This window comes from Prorops nasuta, unplaced genomic scaffold, assembly GCF_024137725.1.
Source record: "Prorops nasuta isolate Cenicafe-Biocafe unplaced genomic scaffold, Cenicafe_Pnas_1.2 PNAS00004, whole genome shotgun sequence".
In the NCBI taxonomy this organism is placed as follows: Eukaryota; Metazoa; Arthropoda; class Insecta; order Hymenoptera; family Bethylidae; genus Prorops; species Prorops nasuta.
In genome coordinates, this window is record NW_027116801.1 from 8,794,835 (window position 1) to 8,821,970 (window position 27,136).

Genomic DNA, 27,136 nt, shown 5'->3' on the forward strand with positions numbered 1-27,136 from the left:
GGGAAAAAATCGCACGGGCTTTCATATTTTGCGTAGATCGCGTGATAAATTACGCATCGATTCCAAAGTGGATTTAACATACGAGCTAAATGCGCAAATAATTGTATTCATTTGGTTTATTTTACTACCGGACGGAATATCGCTTCCCGCGGGATCCGACGAATATTTCCACGAGCGCTCCTGCCGCGCTTCGCCGGAATAATGAAATTCGTTTTGATAAATACGGAGGAGCAGGTCGGGGGACAAATATAGCTTTTTTCCCGAGCGAAATAGTTGACCGGTTGGAGAAATGGCATTTGGGGAAAAAAGGGGGAGGGTTTGGTGCGCAGGGTAAGAAAACATCCCGAAGTCCAATTTGGTGGTATTTGGTAGGTTTTTCTGTCGGAGGCCCGAGTGTCTCGCGTGGAAAAAGTTAATAGCATCGAGAAATTAGCCGGAGGGGGGAGTATCGTTGGGAGGGTGATGGCGGCTAGGGGCACGCGGGGGTGTTTTGCACAGATGCAACGATAGCAACAGTTCGGGGCCGTTTCGGCCACATATGAGCTCTTGGACGTGGCGTGGCGTGGCGTGGCGTCGTATGGGCTTGACTCACACGCATCACACGCAGTCATCCATCATTGTCAGTCTCTTCACTGACACGGCCTCTCCCCACCTCCCCGAACCCTCCACAACCACCAAAACTCCACGCTCCCAGCACTCGCTCAGTTCTGATTTTCTGCTAACACTGCCTGCCCTATACCGATCCTCCTTCTCACCCTTCTCTTCCTCTCCCTCTCTCCCCCACACCTCCCCTATACATATACTCTCGAGTAATCGATGAATTTTCCGAAACAACCCCAAAACCAATCGACCCGATATAACTCTGTAATTCCCATTTAAATTTTCAACTGCAACCACCTCGTCGTATAAATAAAAACCGCATCATCCCTTCTCCCTCTCTCTCTCTCTCTCTCTCTCTCTCTCTCTCTCTCTCTCTCTCTCTCTCTCTTCACTCGCCCCAATAACGAGTATGATTTTCGAGGTTCGAATAAGTTTGTGGATTTTTCGAAGGTTTTATAGGATAGATCGAAGCTTCTTTTCTGCTTTTACGACGGAGTCATATTTTTATGGAGAAACGTGCTATCAGTCCGTGGTACTGTGGTGGGGGTGGATATCAGATGCTCGGGGGTGGACAGTGAGCAGCGGAGGAGTCAAGGGTTAGTAGCCCCAAGTACAATGTTTGGCCTCCCCGTTCCCTGGCCGTCGCGACCATAAATCTTACGATCGTCGGGGGACGACTCATTCACGCCACTTTGCTTTCCGCCCGATATCCTGCAGAAACTCCGACTTTCACCTTTTGATTCCCCAACGAGAAAAATACTCCTCTCCCTAAATTCCTACTCTTTTCATCCATACTAATCTGCGAAATGCACGAGTACCTGTTCTTACACACGTAAAAATCCTCTTTGTCAATCGTAGATGCAAAACTACCCGTATATTTGCAAAATTCATTCCAGTTCGATTGGGAGAATTCTGGAATTTTTCACCACTGAAAAATATCGTACGATCGTCATTTGTACCTTAGAGATGATCATCTTTATCAAAACAGAACGAAACTCGTGCCACGCGAGACTGAGAAGTGGATTTAAAGGGGGCTTGTGAGGGAACAAGAGGAAGAAGAAAAAATAGGGTAGGACCGGTGGAGGGGGAACAAATAAATGTCGTTAACGCTTAAATGTTAATAAATGTGGATGGGGAGGAGTGGAGGGGATCTTCGGGTAAATGCCGAAGAGACCCTCCTCCCTTCCTCCTGCTGAAGCGAGCCTTCCTGGCGGCAGCTTTTGAGGCCGGTTTGTCATGGCTCGCATGATAGATGAAGGAGCTCGCGCCAAGAACTGTATACTGCTAACTTTTCACGCAAAGACACCTTGCTCCACTCGCTCGTGTCCGTTAACTCCTAGTCTACCGCAATCCCGAACCAATGTCATAACTAACGCCATGATAATCATCTTCCCATAACCTCGAACATACTCCGTTAAAAACATTGAGAACCGCACATATCACTGCAAATCTCAAACTCAATGAAAGAGTGGAAATTATGAAACTCTAGAGAGAGCACGACAATATGCTGATCCGATGAGTGCAATTATATAATGAGTGTATCGAGGAGTGGCAGGAAATATTGGAATTTTGTCGTGACACGGGGCAACTAATCACTGTAACGATCGAGCATGCGTTCTGCTCGCCTGTTGTGGAAGTTAGAAACGCGTCTGCTCTTAGCCGGATGGAGAAACGCAGCACTTTGCACGCGCTTACCGCTCCATTTGGAGATCCCATCGCCCTCCGGCCTACGTCCCCCTCGTCCCGTGAGATTTATGAAGCGTGCCCAATCAGGGGATAACCCTTGACTTCTTAGTTAAACTGCAGAATGTACCAACCAGAGGATCCCGACTACCGTCACCATCCACCCACTCATGTTCCTCTCATTGTTCCAATCAGAAAAGAAACATTTCATAGTGTCCAGTCATTTCTAGAAGAGACCCCTCGTTTTCCTTCAATTATTATCATTTATTCAATTATTGCCATCCAACGAACTTTCAACCACGTTAATAATCCCTTCGTATACTCCTCTTATTGATTCTATATACTCTATTTACAGAACAATGTAATTTTCTTAAGTGTAATAAATCGATTGACACCGATTAGTACATTTTTTATTGAATTCGCATGTAATTTCTCTGGGATATAGCCCAGTGCTGGGAAATGGAAAATTTGTTTGTAATGCAGCAGACATCGAAGATATTAAATGACTAATGATGTCAGGCGATGTAAACTTAAGGAGCTATTGATTCGTAGGCGCATAAGTGACACGTCTATCGGCTACCGAGCTACCAGTCATGCTGAGGTTTTAACTCTTAGCAGAAGCCCCAAACTCAACTTGCCAGGCCACGTGCTACGTGGATGATAAACGGTTTGTACTCACCGGGAGGCACCGGTGGACAATTATCCAACTACTCTTCGAGATCACTTTGACTATTAACGCGATCTCCAAGCTTGCTCGGTCGGTAATTTCTGGAAGGAAATAAGCGAGGGAGGGAGGGAAGGCGAGAGAGAGAGAGAGAGAGACGCAGTTTTCTTTTCAATTATCCTAATGACAAAACTGTGTAACGCAAGAACCTGACCAATTGAGCGATGAAAGAAAAATTTGTTATACGTCGAGGTCAAGGATGGCAGAGGAGACTTTGTCTGGATGGTTAGTTTTTGTTTCGTGCATCCTGCGCTGGAAATGAGACTTATTGGTGTCAGGGTAGACTCGATGGATTTCGTTCTCCCTATCAGCCTTTCGTCTACCCCAATGCAGCCGACGCCTCCTCGAAACATTAATCACTGGCCATAAAACTATATAGATAATTAATATGCGGTTTCAGATAATTGGATTCCACAAAATTCGTTAGAGTGTAATGGAAAACTTGAAATGATTTCGGAGAATACAAAGGTTAAGGCTTCGTGGCTCCGTTATTGATTGTCAGAATATTTTTTAATATAAAAAGAGTATGCGTAGCGGCAGATGTCAATATTCCGATGTTGCGCTGAATAATTTTTCAAGGGACGACTTTAATAGGACCCTGGGATTTTTAGGCGAGGTAGAAGAATGAAAAACCGATGGCAGACGATAGGGAAGCTGTTTACTATCGCTTTGACACAAAATCCAATCAACGTCTCCATTGCGATCTGACCTTACGAAAATTGGGTCGAGGCTGGAAAGATTAATGTTTGCACTGATTAGTCTCGAGATCTTCGAAATGAACGTATCATTAGCCAGTGGATAATTTCTGTCTGCTCTTAAAGGTGCCGTCCTGGAGCATTTAATCTTCTCCGATCATCCACGAATTAACGAATTCATCCGAAAAAAATCTCGAGAGTACAATTTCGTATCGAACTCTCTGTAAATAAAAAACATTTTTTTTTCTCAAAAAGTATGACGGTTGAGTGAATTTTGGAAAATGTGACGAAGGTGGGGGGATTTAGCATCACTGATAAAGAGACGTTCTCTTCAGGCAAATAGAACCGCTTGTTGCACACAGCTTTGGCCGTTTATCAGTTAGGATCCGCAAGGTTTGTTTATGTATGTTAACATGGCGTCGGCTTGTCTCCCCCCCAAACTCGCTTGATTTATAGGCGGAGCATCTGACAGTGGAAACCACCCCCAGACTGGAGACAACAGCTGTTTCATTCCATAACAAAATTCTAGTTTGCCTCAACGACCTCTTTATCAACTCTGCTCAACTACCTCTTCAAATATTTCAAAAAATATAATCGATCGACCTTAAAATCTAGCCCCCCTTTACCGTGCATTGCTCTCCCCTATTCTCTTACCTACGACAGGTTGATCATTCCGAGTTGCCCACAGTCGGTAAAGGGAAAATTCCATCTTGAGAGTTGGTAATATATCATATGCCAAGAAAGACAGCAATGTAGGGAGAGTATTTACCAAATTCAATTGGTAAAAGGGAGAACAATCTGAAGGACTGACCTAACGAAAGAAAACCTTCGTAAGGTATCTACGTCATAAATCCATGTTACCCCGCAAGATTCTTATCCCTTGCTGATGCTTGTTTCCCATTCGGTGCAATATCAAAAGATGGTACTCTTGATATCTCGTCTGGTTCATTATCGATTCAACGAAATTTGTGTTGCTCTATCATTTCTAGTGCCTCCATCATCGTTACAGTTTACAATCAATAAAGGAAACTTAAATAAAACAAGCTAATATTATCCAAGCATTATAATTAATTTTTTACAGAGCAAAAGTAAGATTAATAAAACTCATCGGTTTAGAAAAGAAAGAGCCAAATGTAGTATAGATAAAAGCAAAAAAGATACAAGAGGAAGAACGTAGTTTATCGTTCCAGATCCGTCAAGTCTGAGAGATAAAAATCGAATGAGACGTGCAAGTGCTTAATTTGGGATTGGTCTGGGACAGGAATGAAGAAATGGAGCAGGACGGGTCGGAGGTAAGGAACGTTTCCATTAAAAGGAACTTCTTAATAGAAACTTTAGTCAAGATTGGCAGCATCTGCGAGAGGTTGGACTCGAGCTTACAGTGGGGTTCGCCGGGATCCCGTGTGTTGACGCCTGAAATGCCGGCCGATCGATCTTCGTCAGACTTGATTTCGCAGCAGTACAATCATCCAACAAATAGAATTGTACGTTGTGCGTCTCGTTCCCCGAAAACTTCACAACTGCCGTTCGTTGTCAACAGCCCCTTCTTGCTCTCGTCCGAATCCTTCTGGCCCCCTCTCTCAAAGTCCTTTCCCGCACGGAATTTCCACGCTGCGTGCCCCTGACGGATTAATCAAGCTTCTCGGAGGAGCGGCGTTTACTCGAAATATTATATCATGTAAGAGGAAGACATTTTTTTGGCTCTACACCGTAGAGACTAGCTAAAAACAAATATAGGAGGATGAGTGTAATATGCGGGAGAAAATAGTTTGGATATTGAGAATACATTTAATTTGCGAGGAAGAAGACAATATAGCTATTGACACAATTATCATTAGCAATTAATCCGTGGACATGAGTGACAGGAACGTCGAGTTGGCGTAGAAGTAGAAGAAGAAGAAGGCCAGCCGCGCGGTGATCCGAAGGGTGAATGGATAAAGGGAGTTGGAAGGAAAAGGAGAGGGTATGGACGCGGACGGAGGCAAGAGGAAGCAGCGGCAGCGAGAAGAATGTCATAGCTAGTTGTTTCTGGCGAGGAGGGAGGCTGACACCTTCGTGATGGATGGCCACCGCCCGTTGATGCTGCTGTTGCTGCCGTTGCTACTCCCGGCAATGCGGAACCAACCGGCCAGGGACTCCCGAGTATTCCGCTCGATTTTATCCATCCACCTAAACCGCCATTTCTGCAAAATTACTTCAACGTTCGTTTCATCTTTTCAATGAATTCCCTCGTAAATCTTGAATTTTCAATACTCTTTAAAGCTTTTTGCAAGTTCTTCGCGTCCTTCATCTTGCGAGGGGATGAAGAAGGAAAAGCGTATATATATATATATATATATACACGAGAGTACGGTTTACATACGTGTAATAGGCGAAGGAAAAGTAAGGGGAAGATTGTGTATAGAGAGAAATATGGGGAGGGAGGAGGGATATATGTGAAGAGAAGGAGGACACGGGGGGAGGGGGAGAGTTTTGCCGGTGAGAGCGTGCTAATGGCTACTGACATGCAGTTTTGATGGATCGGGCAGCACTTTTCCTCGTTTCCCACCGCGTAACAGCGAAATATGCGAGTCGCGATATTCGCCGAATAACACGGACCGGGGAAATAGATAGGAAACTCGAACGAGGAAAAAGCCGCAAAAACGAAGGAAAATGCGAGATAAGAAAAACACCTGAGAAATTGATCGAACGACCAATCAGTCGTGGTGCGATTCTCGCTTTAATCTATTTTCCTAATTTTCCCCAAGTTTTTTCAGCCATGGCTGCGAGGATGAGGAGGGAGTGTGTGGAGAATTAAAGCAAATTTCGACGGCTACAAGTTCGGCACGGACGCGACGGCCGCGTCGACTCAGGTTGTCCCCGCTTTGACGTATCTGTCCCCAAGGATATACCCTGATCCCACGGAACCAGACGTCTCCGTAGGCCGGACTCGAAATTTCCATTGACAACCTGTTCCATCCACCCACCGAAAGACCGGTCGCATTTTGCCGCCATTTTGCCCGCGTGTGCCAAATAATCTTCCAAAGTCTCGAATCATCTTGGCAAAAAATCCCATCATCGATATATGCTGGAAAGAGAATTTATTTAAAAGACCTTTTAGATATTTCAAACTCAAAATGACGATGCAAAATGAAAATTGTTGATGTTTGTCTTTACACAGTTTTTACAATACGCTTTTGTGTAACCTTTTAGGGGGTATAAAGGGGCCGTTACAAGTTTTTAGGAAATAAACGCGTGACTAGGAATACGAATCCTCGGGGACGTGACGAGAAGCCGCAGGAAATGTAGGATCGTGTAGATGCTGTCGGTTTTATCTCCCTGGAGACTTCTCGTTACCTGGACCAACTTACCTGAGACCTGATAGGCCCTGCACACGATATTCTTGCTCAAAGAGAACAAAAATGAACAAACCTTTTTCTAACGGAAATTTCATTTGTCCATTCTTAGAAACATGTTTCTCGTCGTTTTCGACGAGTTTAAATGTTGTGTAAAAATTATTGGGCCGCTGACTTTTGAGAACTATAGATTGACAGATGAGAAACCGGATCTTTATCTTTCTAGCCTCTCTCTCTCTCTCTCTCTCTCTCTCTCCCTCTCTGCATCTCTCTTACACTCCGTCGTCTATCCCTCATCTATCCACAAAGAACCAATTATCATTAACGAGTACCTATATATGCTTATATAATAAATATTATTTTACAAATAAATTGAATGCAGAATAATCCAAAAGATCGTTATCCAAAAGCGGCTATCGCACTGGATTATTACGGTCATCGAACTTTCCTCAATACCCGGATGTACAAGCTCGGCTGGTTACTCCAAGTATTATTATCGCTTATTATCAAGCGATTACGATAAATATATAAATTCGTAGTCTGTTTGTCACGAATAATTTTAATTTTTAAACAATCATATTTTATCTGCTAGCAGGATTAAATTTCATCGTGATAAGAGCACGATAGCTTAATCTTTGACAATTCCACGACGCCGATTGAGAATTTCCTGAACATTTTTTATTAAACCAGATATTCTAAGAAATCTAATAAAAAAAAGTAGAGAAATTAGGGAGCGTAAAAGAGGCTTTAAAAATATTACAGATGCAAGGAATAAAAAAAAAAGCTGAAAAATGAGATAAGGAATTTTTTTAGGAATACGTAAGGTTGATATGGGTTGAGTAGCGAGTGGGATGAGGAAGAGTAGAAGGGGAAGGAGAAGTTAGATTTCCGCGTCATTAAACAGTGGTGACGATGGTCTCCAAGTTAATTGAAGGCAGCGTGTGTTGACAGGTAAGCGTATTGGCAGGCAGACACGGCGACTCTGACATAGGCCTCGTCGACCAGGACTGTGTCAGATTCGCTCTCAATATCTAAAAATATCAATACAGTTCTTCCTTCTTCTTTTTTCACTTGGCCCATCTATCCCATTCATCCAACTTCTCTTCTTAATCTTGTATATATATACTTTGTTCGCTATAACTCGATCTTGAATTATTTCAGACCTATTTTAAAAATTCATTTTCCATCCTGTGTCTCACCAGTTGGATTTGCTTCAATGGCCTTTACATTTTTACTCATTTCCTATTTATATTCTATTTTATTTAACTTATCGAGTCACTTTGGTTGAATAAGGTCATAAAAAGTAGGGGATTGCAATTTTATAGCTAATTGTAGCTACGATGCAGTGGCAAATCCTAAAAGGAGAAGGTTGCCAAAGGATTGTTGGGGTAACGGAAGTGCCAGTCTGTAACCGGTACCCATTACACGTCGAGGGTTCACTAACACCACTCAAGGATAATTCAACACAAACGTAGGAAGCTCGAGGGATAGACCATGTGAGCTTCTTAAAAGAATTCAGTATTATTCAGCACTACTACACTTGTGATGGTCATCGATAGGTCTGGAATATATATTCACAAATACCAGGATATCAGTGGGATAGGACTATAAGTGCAGGTATCCCAGACGAGCGTTATCTGTAGGAGCAGAGTTAGGAAGGGTAGGGGTGGGTGACACGGTCAGTGGAAATGACAGGTACACGAGCCCGAAGAGCCGATATCACGACCGCATCTGACACAACCCTGGTCGTTCAGCCAGTCGTCGTCTCTCTCGTCGTCATCATCATCATCATCATCTATTCGCCTACACTACTCAACCTCTCTCCCATCTACCTGTAAACACACAAACACTGCCGTCAATTAACCAGCAATATCAAAAATAATCGATAAAATCGATCTGACCTAAAAAATTTATCCCACGCCATTTTCATCCAAGTTCTCCCTCATCATCCACCTTGCGCCGTCGTTTCTATCGTTTACCTCAGCATCTATATTCGATTACTCTTGTAGCAACCTCTATATTTAATTTTATCAGTAAATATACACACATAGCATTCCATTAAGTATAACAATTACACGAATGATCAATAAAATCCACCTAATTTGTAAGAACTTTGTCTTATACGTCATTGTTAATCTCTAATTCACCCCAGAAAACATTGAGAATCTTTGCGGAATTTGAGAAAATGAAGTGACTTTTGGCAGTTGTCGAGAGAGTTTTATTATTCCGCTGCAGCAAACAAAGAAAATAGTCCATCTGTTATGGCCAATGAAGGTAGGTTTCGTGCCAGCTTAGAATCGGATGGAGGTTATATGTTTCGAATTCGCCCTATGACGCACGCGTATCATAAGCAGGGAGCATGTTATCCGTATAGTAATAAAGTTAGCACGTTAATTATGACAGGCTCGTTACCGGCACGTCGCGGCGAATATGAAGTGTTAATGAATGGACGCGTCGAGCCAAGGGGTGGCTGGTACCACCGTGTGATTTTGTTTTGTCTGTAAACAAGTTAGCTGGTAGAGGTTTATATCTGCTAAACTGGTATTCCGACTCCTGGCTTCGCGAAACATAACTTTTCCAGCCGGGACAGCAGGTGAATTCTTAAATATCAATTAACTAGAATGCACTATAATATTTTTTTAGATAACATTAGCTAGTTTTATGAAAATTTTAAATAAGATTGAAACACATAAAAACTGATCAATAATATACTTTGATTACAAACTGACTGATTTCAAGTTGCACGAGTAACACTGGCAGTCGTCTATACTCTTCGTTGATATTATTAAATCATACTATCGCAAGATCTTATTATAGCGGAAGCAAAGTAAACCAGAGTGGTAAATCTTGCAAGTCACCGGAAAATAGACTCGTACCTAGTAATTGAGAATTTTACGTTGTCAATCAAATTATTCATTTTGCTCTTGTTGCTACTCGAGTTAACGTTACTTAGATGGAAGGGAATGGGGAGGAAGGGGAGGGGGCTTTCGGCAAAAGTGCGTGCATTTTCTGATTATACAGGGCCCTGTATTTGTAAATGTATTCGATTACGTTCGCATTCATGCCGAGGCCGGCAAGACCCCGCAGTTAGAGCAGCAATCGAGCAACTCTCATATGGAATGATTGATGACTCCATTGTGCGGGCTTTCCCATGTCCCTGGTACGATTCGTGCACACGGCATACAAAAACCCGTCGCCATTTCCAAAATGGACGAAATTATGGAAAATTCAAGCCGGAAGATCGATCGGGTACCACTCGTGACGAGATTTCGTCATCTGCGATCGCGATCCACGAGAGTCTAAATTCTCCGATCAACGAGGGAGTCAACCGTGAAAATTATTCCGATGAAAACCGACACGAATCTCGCCCGATGTCCCTCGACTATCACACCCAGAAAACTGAATCTCGCGTTTAGCCTTAATATTATTGACCAAGTTTACAATCAGCAAAAATCTTACATTTTCAGTGGAGAACTAATAATGGAGTCTGTATTGACGTATAATAGAAGAAAACCGAATAGACAGTAAACTCATAAACTTGAGAAAAACAAATTTTAAATTGTGACCAATATTTATCAAAATACTATAGTAACACGTGCCCTTCCAAAAATGCAGAACACTATTGTTAGTAACAATTTATAAAAAGTGACAATAATAATTTAAATTTCGATTTTCACGATTAGCTTCTGTTTCATAAACAGCAGTCTTTTTCTATTACAATAATTGTCCAGAGAAAAATTAATTGTTTTGAGATAAAAATTTGTCAGACTTTGAATTTAGCGATGGTCCGCTGAAAAGCGACGAGGTAACAGAATTGGCTGTTTAAAAATGAATTTGGCTAAAAATTCCTTTTAGGCGGAGCAGGTTCTATGAGGGGTGAAATTCAAAGTGTTTATTTCTCCGGAGAGTTTGGCGTCTCTTTCTTGCAGGTTACTCCGTGTAAAAATTCCGCCCATCTTCGGCAGCTCCTGGACTTGGCGCAACTTTGTGTACATCCACATTTTCTGACTCTTCAATAGATGATCGTCCTTGCGGTTTTCGAAGAATAGACAGCTGTCCATTCGTCGCTGGACACCCGCCGGAATGTTGTGACTCGATGTTTGACTGACAAGACGTCCAACAATAAACCCGATGCTTAAGACGTGACACTCGGAAGATCCTCCGAGCAATTATTGTTGCTTCATTCTTTCCTTCGACTGCCGGAAATCCAACCTTGGAAACTTGTCGATAGACCATGGAAATTCTTGGCGCTTATTCGGCAGCTCAAGGAATAAATCGAATGACCAGAGTCCATTGCACGGATTATAACCACAAACAACAAATCGTTTTACTGCGAGTATCGCGTAATTTCTTCAAAAGTGTCGTCAGAAAAAGCCGTTTATTTACAAACTCTGAGATAACTGGTATCAGATCCTGCGATTATTGCGATAACTCAAAACCGAGCTTTATCGAACAATCGATCTCTTCACGATTGATAGCCAAAAAAGGATTTCTGGCATTTTGCTCGGCAGTAAAACAACTCTTTGTTTGAACAACTGCGAAGCCCATTTCGACGATGCGACGGTTTCCATTGGGTTATCGAGAAAAATCCACGAGAAATTTAGTGATTCGTCATTCTATTAAGAACGGATTAAGAAATCTGTACTATCACGTAGTGGTATTAGCACTATCACGTTGTAATATTAGCAAGTATAAAACTGTATTTAAGTAATCCCGAAGGATATTTTCCCTTGCGATCACAATTGTGAAAATGTTTGGCGATTCAGGAAAGCATTGGAAAGTGTTAAGGAGTTAATTGAAATCGAAAGAGGATAGAGGAGGCGTGTTATTGGCTGGACAAAAGCAGTTGGTGGATTTTTAATGAAATTTGAAGGATAAGTCGAGTAAATTCGTAGTTTAGTCGAGTTTAACGTCGGATAAATATCAGCGCTTTCCCGGCGGCACGTAAAGTCCCAAGGTCCTGGGATCTCGGTAATCCTCTTAAACAATTACTGAGACCAGTCGATCGGTCTGCGCGTATCTCGTTTGGCGCCACGCTGCGTTTTGACGTGGGATGAGGCACCTGCATTGTCATCCTCGAGTCTACTCGGATCCAATGCTGCTGCTGCTGCTGTTGTTGCTGCCTCTTTTATCTACCAGCACCACAAAAGTCTCTGAGAAACCCACAAGCCTCACTCCCATATCTCACGACTCTTCTGTTCTCATTCGAAATTCTCCCCTCGCCTCGTCCACTCCTCACAAATCTTTTTCAGAACATAATAATCTCTTCCTTATTCTACAATTAATGCTAAACCTCAAATATACTAACTAAAGTCGTTTCCATGTATAGTCTTACCTCGTTAATTGAAAAATAGATTTTATGACTTGTGTATACGTTAAATAATCTACAAAATACTATTCGCAGGTCAAGCTTCAGCTATAACGCTATAATCGAATTACGATCTTACTGGAAATGGGTTTGTCTCGCCCAGCATTTTCAAATGTGCATATCTTTTAATGTAATGTATCACTTTCAAAGCACTTTTTTTATTTGAACACTAGATTGTAAGAAAAAGAGAAAAAATGTGAACACTCTAGTTATAGGAGTACCTGAGATAAATCGAAAGGAATTAATGCAAGAAAACTTGTAATTTTAAATTCTATGAACATGATGCTGGTTTACTCCAGCCCAGTGCTGTACCTAGCTGAGGGCTAGGTTACACGAGAGTATTGAAAATCGGTCAAGTTTTAATATTCTATTTGCAAAATCCTGCATCAGTCATCTTTTTCAACGTGCTTGTTTCAGATTTTTCTTAAAATTGAACAAAGCTCCTCGCGTATAGTTATTCTACAGTCCTTCTTCAGGTTCTCTCTTCACGAAATAATCACAGAGATGAGAGAATCTTCGCTGTCCTTCAGAGTTTACCCTTTACAGGACGAGGAAGAGTGGCGGACAGTTGGAATCGGGTCGGTCGGACGTGAGCAGTTCTCGATCAAGATGAAGATTCTTCAGGGCGATACTCTGGCAAGACGAACGGGTGTCGCGGGTGGCCGCAGGTGGCGCCCCCGATCTGAGCCAGACTCCGACGCTGATACGGGACTGCCCTAAACTCTCACGCTGGAATCTGTCATCCTGTCATTTTACTCGCGTTAAATTTCTTCAAGGCCCATCGCGCGTCTTTCATACTCCCATAAAGGCCTCTACCTCCTGCGAGATCCCCTTAAATCTCCCAATAATTCCAACTTGAAGGGACAATACCGGATAGAAACGAAACTGTGATTGGTGAAAAATTTGTTTATAACCTGAAGAGGGAAAATCTTTTAATCGAGACAAAGTATAGCAGTGCGGTGGTAAAAAGCTGAAGATTACGTAGAGAATGGTTCGAGACTCCGCTAATGAAACCGTCAAGCGTCAGGATAATGAAAAAGCTCCGGTTGCCTGACGCGTGTCCTGGGGAAGGACACGAGGCAAAAGGAAGGAGAAAGAAAGGATAGGAATAGTTGACGGTAGAAAAGGATAAAAGCGGATGGGCTGAAAGGTGTGTACCAAGATATTATACGACTACGTAGCCGGTACGATAAGTGTCAACTGCAGCGCGGTAGATAAAAAGAGGAATGAAAATAAAATCCAGGGTGATCCATCATGCGGAGGGTGCTGTGTAGGCGCAGACTCGTAGTGGATTGGTTGGCTCCACCCAGTCGAGGTCACGTGACACCTTGAAGAACCTCCCACCGGTTAGGTGCTGCCTTCTGGCATCAGGCACGAATCTGCCCTGGCGAGAGAATGACGAAGAGAGAATGTGCGAGTTGAAGAAGGATGGAAACCCGCTCGGACCCCTTCCAGGTCAATCTCACCTGCGTGCAGCCAGGCTGGCCAGTCCACTTCAGCTTCTCCACGAGTTAACTTCAACGTATTCGCCTCTCCTTCAACGACTCTGCTCGAATACTCCGATATTTCCAACTCTCCATCCCCCTTTCTCTTCTAAATTTCACTGGCACTATTTTCTCCCTCGCTAGTCCATAAGTCTTCGTACAAAATTTTTCACTAATCCTCATCCAACGAGTGTCATAATTGTCCGCGACCTAATTCGAACGAAAACTGATGCGATTCTTCACGGAAACACGAGTGGAGCCTCGGGAATCATTGAGAAAATTGAAAAAGGGACAAATTCCTGGCATTTGGAGTCTTCAAAGTTTCGCAGAATTCTTCGAGTAACCGAGGAATTCGATCTAGGACTAAAGTGAAGTGTAATTGACTGCAATAGAGTGATCTAAGTGCCGAGGGTCGAAGGATAATTTACCACTAAGGAGGAGACGCAAGTTTTATTGGTCCTTGTATATAAAATAGAACTATAAATCATCGAGATGGTTGTTGTCGTTATTGGACTGAGAAATCTATGGAAAGCAAGTAAATCACTGGGTGAGTGGTAGTAGTTGCGTGACCGGAAGTGGTGGTGGTTTGATAGGGTTCCGTAAGCGGTCGTAAGTTTTAGGATCGTTTGGTTTTCTCGTTTGATGTCCTCGTACCGTACCGAGGATGATGATGATGGACATGGGCATGTACGGTACCTACGGCAAGCCTGATTCCTACCCTAATTACGTGTTCACCGGCCAAGGTCACCAACCACCATCCTCCAGTCACAGCTCGGTACCACCGTCCCCGGAGCTGGCACCAGCTCATTATTACCCGCAATCAGCCGTGGCCCCATACACCTCCTCGTCCCCGGAGAGTTTCTTAACTTCGGAGTCCGGGGTTTCTTCAGGAACACCACCGCAGGGATTTTATTCACCGTCGGGAGCAGTGCTGCACGAGGATGGCACACCGACCACCGCCATCATCTCCTCGGAGAATGGACTGAGTTACACCAATCTGGATTACGGGAGCCCACCAAGTTACCCGAGTCAACAGCATCATCATCAAGGAGGCCATAATGCGGACTCTCATCAAACGTACCACGTTCAGCAAACTGGATACCGAGAGGACCATCATCACCACCATCACCATCCCACAACATCCAGCGGACTCCACCAAACAACGGTCCAAACTGCTCATCGACAGGATCACGACCTGCATCATCAATCTAGTCATCATCACCATCACCATCACGAGCCGGAGTATCCAATCCCCATCGGTACATCCAACTATCTGCACCAGATCCCTTCGACGGAGGACTCGCTCCACTTTCACGGACAAATCAGACAGAGCGATTTCCCAAGTCACTCCGGTAGTCACTACAAGGAAGAGAGTCCGGATACCGGTTTTCACGCGATCCAACAAAATGCCCACATGCATCCGGTCGCTCATCCGCATGCGCATCATCATCAGCAACTTTCGCACTCCCATCATACCCAGTCGCAGCAGCCACAGCAACAGACCCAGGTACCCACCTACAAGTGGATGCAGGTCAAGAGAAACGTACCAAAACCCGTTGGTAAGTTTCCTTCAGAAAATCTCGCGTTTTTTCGTTACCAAAGATCAATGGCATGCACCAGGCAAGGTCGTCGCTGGTCCTCCAACGTCGCGAAAACTCGTTAAAATCTGCAGCGTTTTTAACGAGGACGAAAACAAGATAAATTGGCTGGTCCAAGTCGAGTCTCTTGGCTCGATTGAATTTTGAGGGCTGAATTAAAAAGCGTGATGACCGAATCGAGTGGACGGGCAGTTGCGTTGTTGCAACAATTTGTAGTGGCACGACCTCATCCAGCCTCATTGAGGACACTTGAAAAATTACTTACGGACTGGTACACGCGCCAAGTTGCTGTCTCTTAAGAGAAATGGAGAAGTTAACACTTGGGTGGCGTCTCTATTGAGATTGACGTGCCAGCAAAATGTCTCTTCGACATCGACTTAACGAAATTAATAAAACGTGACGCGTAATTCCGGTTCGAGGCGATCATTTGTCTTTCTCGCGGCTGTCCGCGTACTCGATTCGCTCTCGCTCCCTACCAAATTGGAATTTATATTCTTGACAATGGTGAAAAATCTTGGCTCGATTATGTTAGAAGCACGTATACCTCGGCTAGCCAGGTCAGATAGTTTTTATCAGTCCCTTTTACGCTTGTCAGATAATAATGTAGACACAAACGACCGCCGGAGGACACTCGAGATTTACGCGAGCGACTTCTGTGACCATAAATCAACTCTCGTATGTCGCATACTCGCTTAGCTTATCCCGCCAATACAAATTTTCGATACTTTAGATCCGTCGGTAAAAAGGTAACCTACAAAAATGTCTTGGAATATCGTGCGAATCACATCGAATACTACCCTCGAAAACATACATACACTCTTAGTTACACCCTCTATTCGCATACCAGGCCATAATATTTACGTAGTTATTTATAAACAACTTGACAATTATCTGCGATTCGTATCACTGTTGGTAGATTGAATATACAAAAATTCTTCCAAAAATACGATAAGATTGTCGATTAAAAAGGAATTCTCGAAGCGAAATTTATCTGATTAGCTCACGCAACGAAAAGGCCCTCCGATATAGTCCGCCAATAATTCATTCAAAGACAAGACCTGTTCAATCGATATTTTTTCGTTTCATAATAAATCTTATAGCTGTAAGCTATTATACTTCGTAATCTGATTTACTACGAAACTACATATTTTATCAATATATGTACAATTTGTATCGATAAGTACAGCAATATTATCTGGTTCTGTAGCCAATTTTGATACCAGGAAACCTCAAAGATAAACATTGTTCAAAGAAAATGATTGTGAAATTTGATGAAAAATTTGTAGCTGAATTAGCACGAAAGAGACAGAATTTTAATCAATCGTAGTTTATTTTTGAAAAGAGAAATTTGCTAAATATAATAAGAGAAACGATAGATATTGTAAGAGGAGTGTGAGAGAGGGGATGGAAATTTGGTTACCCCAAAGAGGCGAGCTTAATTTGCTTAACGGCTCTAAAGACCCTGGCAATCAGTTTGAAGAGCAAGCTTAGTTGGTGGATAGAGCTTGTCAGGATTACCAGCGTTTCACTTAATAGCTCATTATAATCGAATTAATAATAACAGATGAGGGCTGAACGGCTGGATACTCATTGCTGTAAAACATGCGAGCTAGATCAAGACTTCACCCACACGATTTTTCTTTGCCTTAAATGAATTTCGTCACGTGATTTGATTAATTTATTCGGATACGCAATTAAGCGTTACGAGTTTATAATTATTTATTATTACCATTAATACGACCTACATTATTTAACGATTCTAATCGCACCGTCAATTTTCCACGTGTTTTCTAATAGTTGATACCGAATACAATTAAAGCTTTGCAATCACATCTGCTCATCCATTTGCAAAGAGATCCGTGGCAATAACTAGTTGGGCGGAGCCAAAATAGGTTTTGTCGGATTTCGGTTGGTTCACTTTTTTGGTTGGTCGAAGAGCTCACAATAGCCAAGTTTTTCTCCCCATCAATGGGGTCCAGGAGTAAGCCTGGACTTTTCTAAGGGGACATGCACACGGACTACCCACCCCTCTATTGAAAACGTGAAAAAAAACGAAACAACGAAGGGATAAAATTAAATTTGTGTACGGCCGACAGATAATCGCAAAAGCATTCTAAAAATATTTTACATTCAATATGGGAGGGTGTGCAGAAATGTGATTTTGCTTTTATGGTAAAAGCTCTGCATTGGCTGAATTTTCTTTGACGTCGGTAGGATCCAAGGGGATGGCAGAGGTGATCCTGTGGGGACTGGCAGGGTCCACCCTCGGTTAACGCCGAGGAGGGAAAGAGACAGAGAGAGAAAAAAAAGAGTGGAGCGGCGTCATCCGGACTCCGATCTATCATACTAAACTCGATTTCTTCTCCTGGCCGATACTCAATAGCGAGATTGGCAATACGAGATGGAGGGAGAAGACGGACAAATGAGAGCAACCCTGTATTAAAGCCCACTCACCCCGAAGTAACATCGGGGTCGACAATAACTTCAGAAAAATTCCTAAACTCTTATCCAGAAAAAATCCGTCGCCATCTTGCTTCTGACCCAACTATATGTACCTATATAATTGATAATAAATAATAGTAAACATACATAACGGACGCATGTACACCAAGTATATACAAGTTTTTTAATCGCTTTGGCAAAGAACTGATTACTCGGAGACGACGATAAATCACTTTGTCCGGATCTTTTGGAGGAAATAATGGATTGTTATAGGTTAGGTTTCGGGGTCACGTGACTGCGTCGTAAAGTGGAAGGAAGGAAGGAAGGAAGGAAGGAGAGCGCGTGGTTAGCGTAATAGGATCGGGTGAGACCGCATAAGAGTGCAATCAAAGTGCTCGCTTATTCTATTCATAAATAACGTGAAATATGCCGTAAAACTGCTGAAATGGCACAAACATGGCCACGTAGTTGACGAGCGTCCAGAGACCCATGGTTATACGACTCCGCAAAAACAACTTTAATTACAAACGGTTGTACCTTTACCTCGGCCTGCTCTCAATTAAGTTCGAGCGAGCTGGAAAAATCAAAATTTGCGAGCCCTACTGAATAACTAATCTAACAATTCGGCAGGTGACTCTCTTCGGCTATCTCTCTCTCTCTCCTTTATACATATATATATATACCTTTTATAATACGTAGCCTCAGTTTTCTCTCTCGAACGATGATTGATATTACCCTGCAACGAGCAATTTAAAAATGATCTCGAAATATTGATACAATATTGGGAGCCATGGAGCATAAATATTTAATGGTGAGTTCTCACGTTCGACAGAGGCCTGTGGGCCCCCTTCTTCGAAGACTATCACCTTTTAGGCTGGACTTAAAATATGCATAACGTTATCGACGACCCGAGCCAATGTGCTCATGGACGGTGTTGGCTCGTTGGCAGGCCAGCTCTTTCTCCCCCTCTTCCCTCCTCGTTTCTTCCAGCTGTCCAAGTAAACGTTACCGCTCGCAAACACATTTTATGCAGCGATCAATTAATTGGCTCATCAGGCGTCGCGCTTTTCGAGTGACAAGTCATTTCTTAATTTTTCTCGTTTTTCGAAACCAGTCCTGTGAGCAAGCTCGAACGAGCCGTACGGAAAAAGTTAGACGGGATAAAAAGGATGGAAGGAATTGTAATACGAAGAAAAGAGAATAAATAGGAAGGGAGGGGGAGAGAGAGAGAGAGAGAGAGAGAGAGGTGGAAGGCCAAGAAACAAGAGCAGGAGAAGAACGAAAGGGGAGAAAGAGAGAAAGAGAAAGAGAAAGTGGAGTGTGGGTATATTGTGGCGAACAACTGGCTGGCTGGCTGGCCAAGCATGTTGCGTTCGAGGGCCGCCGGCCGACGCGTGAGTGAGTGGCCGATATCTCGCGAGGGGATCAGAGGATCGTTCGCGTGTTTCCACCCTCCGAACCTGCCAGCCACCCCCGTCCTACCCCCGAACCATCCTGTTCTGCCTCGCAGCTCCCAACACCCCCCTCGACCTAGCACTCCCCCGCCGTCAAACCTCACCCTGTCCACGTGTCTCGCTCACGGTGATTTTCATTTCCGCGGCACTTCACCGACAGTATATAGTCTTAACTCATATAAAAGCCCCGTGGAGTGTGAAGCATGAAAACCAGTCGAAAAATTGGCCCTGACCGGAATGAATTATCCTTTCCACCCCTTCTTCCAACACTCTCGCCGCATTTCTTCCACACCCTTTCCTATTTTTTTTCTGCTTTATACTCTCTCAACGGATTCTGCAAGTCCAAACAAATATCATTTGCTCGCTCGTGAAAAGAAATTTTGTGTTCCTCCACCTCCACCCCCTCTCCCAAAATAGAAATTACATTTTACCTTAATTCTCTTCTGATTTTTGATTTCACTCTTAACCTAATTCGTATTCAAGCTGAAAATCGTGTATGGTCGATATTGGTAGATTTTCTGGAGATTGGAATGAGTGATAAGGCAATGTCAAAAATGGTTTAATTAGCTCGCGGCCGGTACAAGCTAGAATTATCGAGCAAGGCATATCGTGCAAAGGAATATCAACACATTTAATGGCACTCGTAAAGCGGTTATTGTTTCTTTAATAGCGTCGATACTCCCAGCTCCAGCTTGCATTTGATTCGACTAACCACTGCCGAATCTCCTAAACCGAGATTTTTAAAAATAGTGGATAAATCATGTGGATACTATTGATAATAATATAAACTGTTAATATTATATATTGAACAACTATAATTAAACTTCTGGCAAAATTTATAAATTTTTGCATCTTTGCTTCTCTCGGATTGTTTTCTTTCTCCAAGAGTTTATTTCCAGCTAAATATTAAATTACTTAACAAAAATTCGTGTTTCCTGGATCATCCAGACTACTTTTCGGGAGGATATTTCTATAGATATTCGTAGATTTGTCACACGCGAGAACTGACAAAACGATTTCACCGACAAAGCTCCTCCCATTCAGCCTCGTGTCAGTCATCGTGCGAGCATGTTGATTTCAGCATCGCGATAGCTAATATCCTGAGTCACAGCCGAGAATGAAAAGGTAACGTTGTGTCATTAAAGCGAATAAGCCACCTTATACCAGTATAACTTAAACAATTACGGTAGAGAGAAACAATTTTCATCTTAAATTGAATAAAATTTTTGCCAGCGAGAAATGTTAATTTATTTATTTGGCTATCGCGCTTTTCTGTGAATACTGAGGAGGGGAGGAGTGAGAAGGGGAGAGGTGGCTGAATCCGGGCTATTAATTGGTGCATGGTTGAGAAATAGTTTTAAGGGACTGTGGGGCAGAAATTAAAGTATGGTAGGGCAGTGGTCGCTTTTGCTTTTGCGCGTCGGCAACGATTATCGAGCTGGCAAGACTGGAGAAGGATGGAAAAGCTGAAAGAAAAGGAGGTGGAATGAAGGCAGAGCTCGTTCGATGCAAGGAAAACTACCGTGCAACGTGCTAACTTCCTGCTTGCAATCCAGTTCTACCAAGATGATCCGGTTGAGCTACGCCAATCATTTATCGCGCCTTCCACTTATAGATCTCCTTTGAAAAATCTTTGTTAAAAACGGAAAAAATTAATATTGCATTTATTACATAACGGATTTGCCTTTGTCTTGCGAGGAAATATCGTAAACATCTATAAATAGTATTGTTATAGTTTGCTGCTACGACAAATGGAGCAATAATCTTAGTAATAATATAAATTCTCTGGGAGAGAAAAAGTATCTCTAGTAATAAAGTTAAGCGTATACGTTCAATTGTGATATATTAAAATATTTAAAGAATATATTACATGGAGGATTATATTGAATTTAGAAGTTGTATCGTATCATTTTACGAAAAGTCAATCCGTTGATCACACACGATCATCTGCTTGAAGTGGAAGCAGCCCCCTTTTGGAGAAACATTATGCAATTCAAATATTATTCAAAGGCTAAAAGCCAGGAGGGCTCTGCAGATGATGTAAGCTGAGGTAGGGTAAAAATATAAGGGATGAGAGATACTCTCGTATAATGTTACCGGAAATACCCACATAAAAACTTTTAACACTTTAATTTTGTCCAAATTTTCCACAAATTTAACAATAAAATATTTAACATTCATCATTCATAAATTTAAGTCTTTATGTGCAGTAATATTTTAAATCGTATTTTAACATTTTTAATTTCGGTGGCAAATTATCAGCAGGTAGAATAAATAGTGAACGCCCTTGGCAGGATCCAGGTGTATTTGATCGATATCTGATTTCGTGATATTATTTTACGCTTTAGCACCGATTGCTCAAACAAGCAAATATTTCAAAGCTCTACCGATGCCACACTCTCTGGAATAAAGAAGAATTTTATAGATTTACAATGGAGTCTTTTAGTAGTGTGAATATGATTACGGAGCTCGCGTGATTTCAAGGAGATCTCGTAGTGACAATATAATCACAGCGTCGGAATGAGTAGCCCCTTGCTTTATGAAAGATAATTAGCAGTGTCAACGCCTCCCTTGACTCAGCAGGATTAAAGATCCCGACCAAAGACGTGCCTTTCACCTCCTTCTTGCCCTTCACCCTTTCCACCACCCCCTTACTCTTATCCAAAATAAGTATATAGTTTCCCTGCAAAAAAATTGCAAAAACCACCAAATCGTTTAAACAAAACAGAGTAATTCGTTTTAATTTCTATTCGAACAGATAATATTAATTATCGTTTCTTCTAATAAATAATTGACCTTGTTCGATGATAAAAATGAGGTAGGCGCAAAAATCAAATAGTCGATTTTTGTTGGATCTGTAGATAAGGAAGATATAAGTATATAAAACATGTTAAATACTGTTATCTTAAATACTCGTTGGACATTTTACAATAAAAGGAATTGCAACGACTATCGGGATTAACATATGTATTCCGATTGACTGAGCACTTCCTTGAACTGTCACAAATCACGGTTTGCTACTTTGGAAACAAATTTCTCGCCTGACACGCCTCAACGACTGGTCGGTCGGAGAAATCTGACGGATACAATTACAATCGGAATATAATGTATTTTACGAATGGGTGTGTGATTCGTGTGAATTTTGAGTGTCTTCGGTGAAAGGAGTGAAGAGGTCGTCGGGGATTTAACGGTGAGACTTCATTGAGACGTAAAAAATTCGCATGCAATGGCGGAAGATCGGTAGCTCTATCCTCTCGCACTGTTTAGTCGCTAAATTGATGAATGAGTCGCGAAAACGAGAAACATTTCATTCTATCCCGTAGCCGCGCCTAATAAAACTTGTCCAAGTCTATTATGCGCTTGGAGAAACGTGAGCTTAATGCTCGTGGGCCAAGTTCAATACATGGCACGCTTTAAGTGACTGATCTTCCAGTGTCATTTGGGAAATTTCCCCTTTCCCGCTTTTCCCTATGCAGAAAGCTCACCTGTATTTCTTCCTCATTTGGTTTACCAGGTTTTCCTTTCTCTATGTAAAAACCAATCTTATTTTTTAAAACTCGGAGACTTTATTATAAATTGAGAATCATTATAAATGCACAAATAAAATTGATCTCTTATTTGCTCTTCGCTCGCTTTTATTTACATTGACTCGTGAAATAATTTATAAGAGCCATTGCACAATGATATTTTCTAATATACTCGAGATAGGGACGGTGGATGGTAAAGGCCACTATGTATATATATTTATATACATACATATATATATAGGGGAAAGAAAAAGAAGTGGCTTTAAGGCGGCTCCCATCAGCCCTCTACCATTAAGCAAATTGACTTCCACATGCCACTGAATAACAAGTTAATTTTCATAATGCGCAAACTAGCTGCTTTTTTGTTTCAAGACTCCACGTTTGGTGTCTCGACTGAAAAGGAAGCTTTGCTGATAACACGGGGATTAGGGTCCATTAAATTCTGTGAAAACTCGTTTCTGCAGAAGCGTTTATTTTTTATTTTTTTTATAATTTGTCGAGATTAAGGTTGAATTTTGAAGGAGAAAGAAAGGGAGAGATGACGTAAGGAGTACAGCTGATGCAACTTGATCCAGCTTTGCGCCCATTAGGACATAACCCTTTTGTGCCGCTGATCCGCATAGGTCATTGGCCGAGCTGCCAATTTTGCCTGACCGGCCAGCTGTGTTAGACAACGGTCCGCTGTCACTTAAGGGATTTAATCCATTCCCAAGCGTCGCCTATTGCGTTTGACCGTTCCTCCAGCACGCATATTCCCCTGCAACGGCATCCTCTAAATCAAACGAGATCGTCAACCTTGCACGAGCATATTTATCTATGTAGAATCTCTGTAATAACAATAATATTAAATTAACAATGTTTCAGCGCCAAAGTCGAATCCCAATGTGGAATACGTCGGGGCTGCGGTCTCTGGTAACGGTGGAGGAGCCGGAAGTGCAGGATCCGTGTACGCGTCCTCGACTTCCGGTGTGGTAAGCTGCCTAGGAGGAGGGTCGTTAGCGGGAATCGCTGCAGGATTCAACAACACGGGTCGCACGAACTTTACAAACAAACAATTGACCGAGTTGGAGAAAGAGTTCCACTTCAACAAGTACCTGACGAGAGCCAGAAGGATCGAGATTGCCTCGGCGCTGCAACTAAACGAGACGCAAGTGAAGATCTGGTTCCAGAACCGAAGAATGAAGCAGAAGAAGAGGATGAAGGAGGGTCTGATACCTGCGGATGCGGCGAGCCAGATCGGTGGCGTCAGAAGCAGCAGCAATTCACCTACTGGATCCTCCAGTCACGAGATCAGCACTGGCCTTACTTTGGCTAACTTCACCAGCGATAACAGCAGGGAATCCCCGCCTGCCAGCTCCAAAGACTGACGCGCTTCCTGCTGCAACGGCCAACAGTTTTACGCTCTGCGACTCAACGACGATTGGTGACCAGGAACATTCTAAGCCCGTGCTCCGTCGATAAACTTTGAATTCTGGCACAGACTTCGAAATAAAATTAGGCCGAAATTTTGGAAAGTGCCAGCAAACGTCGAATCGTTCTTCGGATGAATCATCGAACGAAATACCTAGTGAGTTTCTCGATGATAATCTCCTATCGTTTCATTCAGGAACAATATATAAGGCTACGATATTCGGTAATCAATATAGATTTGTCAGAAATCTAGTAAATTTAATTCCTTTATTTTTCTCTTCAGAGTTACCACAACTATAGTCGAACGTTCTGTAAATATTAGCAAAGAGTATAGGTTTGTTATACAGTTTTCAATTATTAACGAACAATAACGTTACGTTATTGGTTCTATTTTTAGACTTGTACACTCTACTTTTGTACTTTCCCTTTGACCAAAGTGAAATTTATTTAAATGTACATTTGTATTATAGAAACAAAACAATTTTAGTGTAAACACGGAAAACTACAGTTTCCGTATGAGATATACTTAATGTATAAATACTTACCCAAGTCAATCTATTATTCCTAGAATTCTCGCATCAATGTCGAAAAATACATATTATGAAAAGAAACATGCGAGCACGAGGTAGCTGGTTTCAGTACGATAATATAAAGTTTGCATTTATGTGAAATAAAATGACTGAGTAGTGGAAAACATTTCTGATTGTATTGAAGCTCGCGAATACACCTATCCTATTGTGATAACCAAATAAATGAATAGTAAAATTGTATGTGTATCCCATCCTCTCTCGCTCACATGAATTTTCCATGTATGAATATATGTAAATAACATTCATTTTTTTAAGTTGGACTCAAGATAGCAGCCTCATCAAATTTCAAGTCAAGAGAATTGCACAAAAATTAATTTCAAGCGCCTAAGGTAAATCCCTGATAATATTCACCAAAGATAAATTTCATCTTTATCCATGCTTCTTTCACGGATATTAAAGTCTTTGCTGATTCACAACGATTGATTATTATTTAATAAATAAAGAATTATGAATATAGTCACTATGTAGTTTTGCTTGGATTATCTCATAATCCAGCGAAGGTTCTTTACCTACAAAATTCCTATTATATTAAATTGTGATTAGCCTTATAACATAGTTAGTGTCATGTAGAATTCTGTAGAAAAAATAAAATATTATTGTATTAAAAACTTATTATTATTGATTAATATCAATTTAAACCTTTAAAAAATCGACTTGAATCATTTATTTATACATTAATTATTATAATGTCATTGAAAGATAAACATTATATATTTATTAACTATAGAATAGATCAGAATAATAGGAGCTTCCCAATTAGCCTAAAAATCGACACAATTGGACACAAATGGTACATTGCATATCACACAAACTGTACATTTGTGTCCGATTTTTTGTGTATTTTTTTAAAGCTAATTGGAAAGCATCCAATGTTGCGAATTTATTGAGAACAGACGACAGTGCTGCTACCTGTACGTCAAATCTTTAAACAAGGAACTCTTCTTCACCGATCGAAGTTACGAAGAGACATCATCGTAGAGTTCGTTGTCTTTTCTACTTAAATCAACTTAATTTTTCTATCACATGATAATGTATGCATGTATTATTAGTAATTCATACTTCTCAGCAGAGATGGCGCTGCTTGTCGATTACCGACTCACTGTAAATCCTAAAGTCGGTAACCGACAAGCAGCGCCATCTTTCCTGAAATATATGAATTACTAAAAATACACGCATACATCGATAGACATGTCCACTAATGCTGCTCGAGAGTCAAGGCGTCAAGCCCGTCAAGCCTGAAGTCAGTCCCGGACCGCTCACCACGGTACGTCTCCGATTTCCAATAATATTTAATTGATCAGTCTTTTACAAGTAATAACGAATTAGAAAAAAAAAACTTTTTCGAACGATTTGAAAATCTCAGATATATTTAAAAATCCCCTCGGACGTTCCTGTAAGGTTAATAAAAGAGGACAGATGGCATCCCTAACAGTAACCAATGATGAATTGTTAACTCAAAAAAGAAGATTACTAGAACAGAAACAATTTCTCACTGATGTGCTTGCAACCATCGATGACCAACTAAATAAATTACAAGTGATTATAAAAAACAATGTAATATAACAAATTTATGATTATAATATTGTTAAATTCATTACAGGTTGAGCAACTACAATTATTATGCAGTATAAATTCCACAGGCCATTCTCAGCAAGATATTAAGCCCATGCAAATAAAAAATGATACTGAGATTCATTTAGAGGATAATATAGATTTATCAGTCCCATCAATGAGATATTTCATGAAGCAAGAAGAAGAGGAGGAAGAAGAATTTGAACTATAAGACTGACAAACCAACTCTTACCTTAGGTTTATAGAATAATAGGGCTTGTTTGAGTCCAATTTAATAGAATTTAATATTTACACAATATATTACTACATAATTATTCTTTCTATCAAATGTTAAACTTTATATATGAATGTCTAATATTTACATGATATATTACTACATATTTATTCTCTCTATCATATGTCAAACTTTATGTATGCATGTCTTAAAGCGTAGAATAAGAATTTGTCTTACGTTTTGTAAAAAAGTGTTTATTTATTATTAAATAAAAATATATAAAGTTGTTGAGTCAGAACTACTATTGTGGCTATTTAATAATATAAACAAATATGTTCAATCTTCCAAAAGTATGATGGAAAATAAAACTGCATCAATTGGAAATCAACAAGATATAATTATTTTTTCTTATCCTAAAAATTTGATATTCTATTAACAAG

At 41.3% G+C, this 27,136-nt stretch overlaps 2 protein-coding genes across 3 annotated transcripts; both read left to right on the forward strand.

Annotated features, from left to right (window-relative positions):
- Window positions 1-14,337: 14,337 nt before the first annotated feature.
- lab (labial) lies at window positions 14,338-25,380 on the forward strand. 2 transcript variants are annotated; one of them, XR_010822453.1, is made up of 3 exons: window positions 14,338-15,448; window positions 23,775-25,087; window positions 25,166-25,380. XR_010822453.1 is itself a non-coding variant. In XM_066725428.1 (2 exons), exons 1-2 carry the CDS (start codon window positions 14,554-14,556, stop codon window positions 24,275-24,277), a joined length of 1,398 nt encoding a protein of 465 aa, XP_066581525.1. In that variant the 5' UTR covers window positions 14,338-14,553; the 3' UTR covers window positions 24,278-25,380. The 2 variants fall into 2 exon arrangements, 1 of the variants encoding a protein (XP_066581525.1); XM_066725428.1 differs by having other exon boundaries at window positions 23,775-25,380.
- A 718-nt stretch (window positions 25,381-26,098) lies between these two features.
- On the forward strand, window positions 26,099-26,693 carry LOC136772888 (snRNA-activating protein complex subunit 5-like). The gene is made up of 3 exons (XM_066726126.1): window positions 26,099-26,174; window positions 26,274-26,446; window positions 26,511-26,693. Exons 2-3 carry the CDS (start codon window positions 26,327-26,329, stop codon window positions 26,691-26,693), a joined length of 303 nt encoding a protein of 100 aa, XP_066582223.1. The 5' UTR covers window positions 26,099-26,174; window positions 26,274-26,326.
- The last annotated feature ends 443 nt before the right edge of the window (window positions 26,694-27,136 follow it).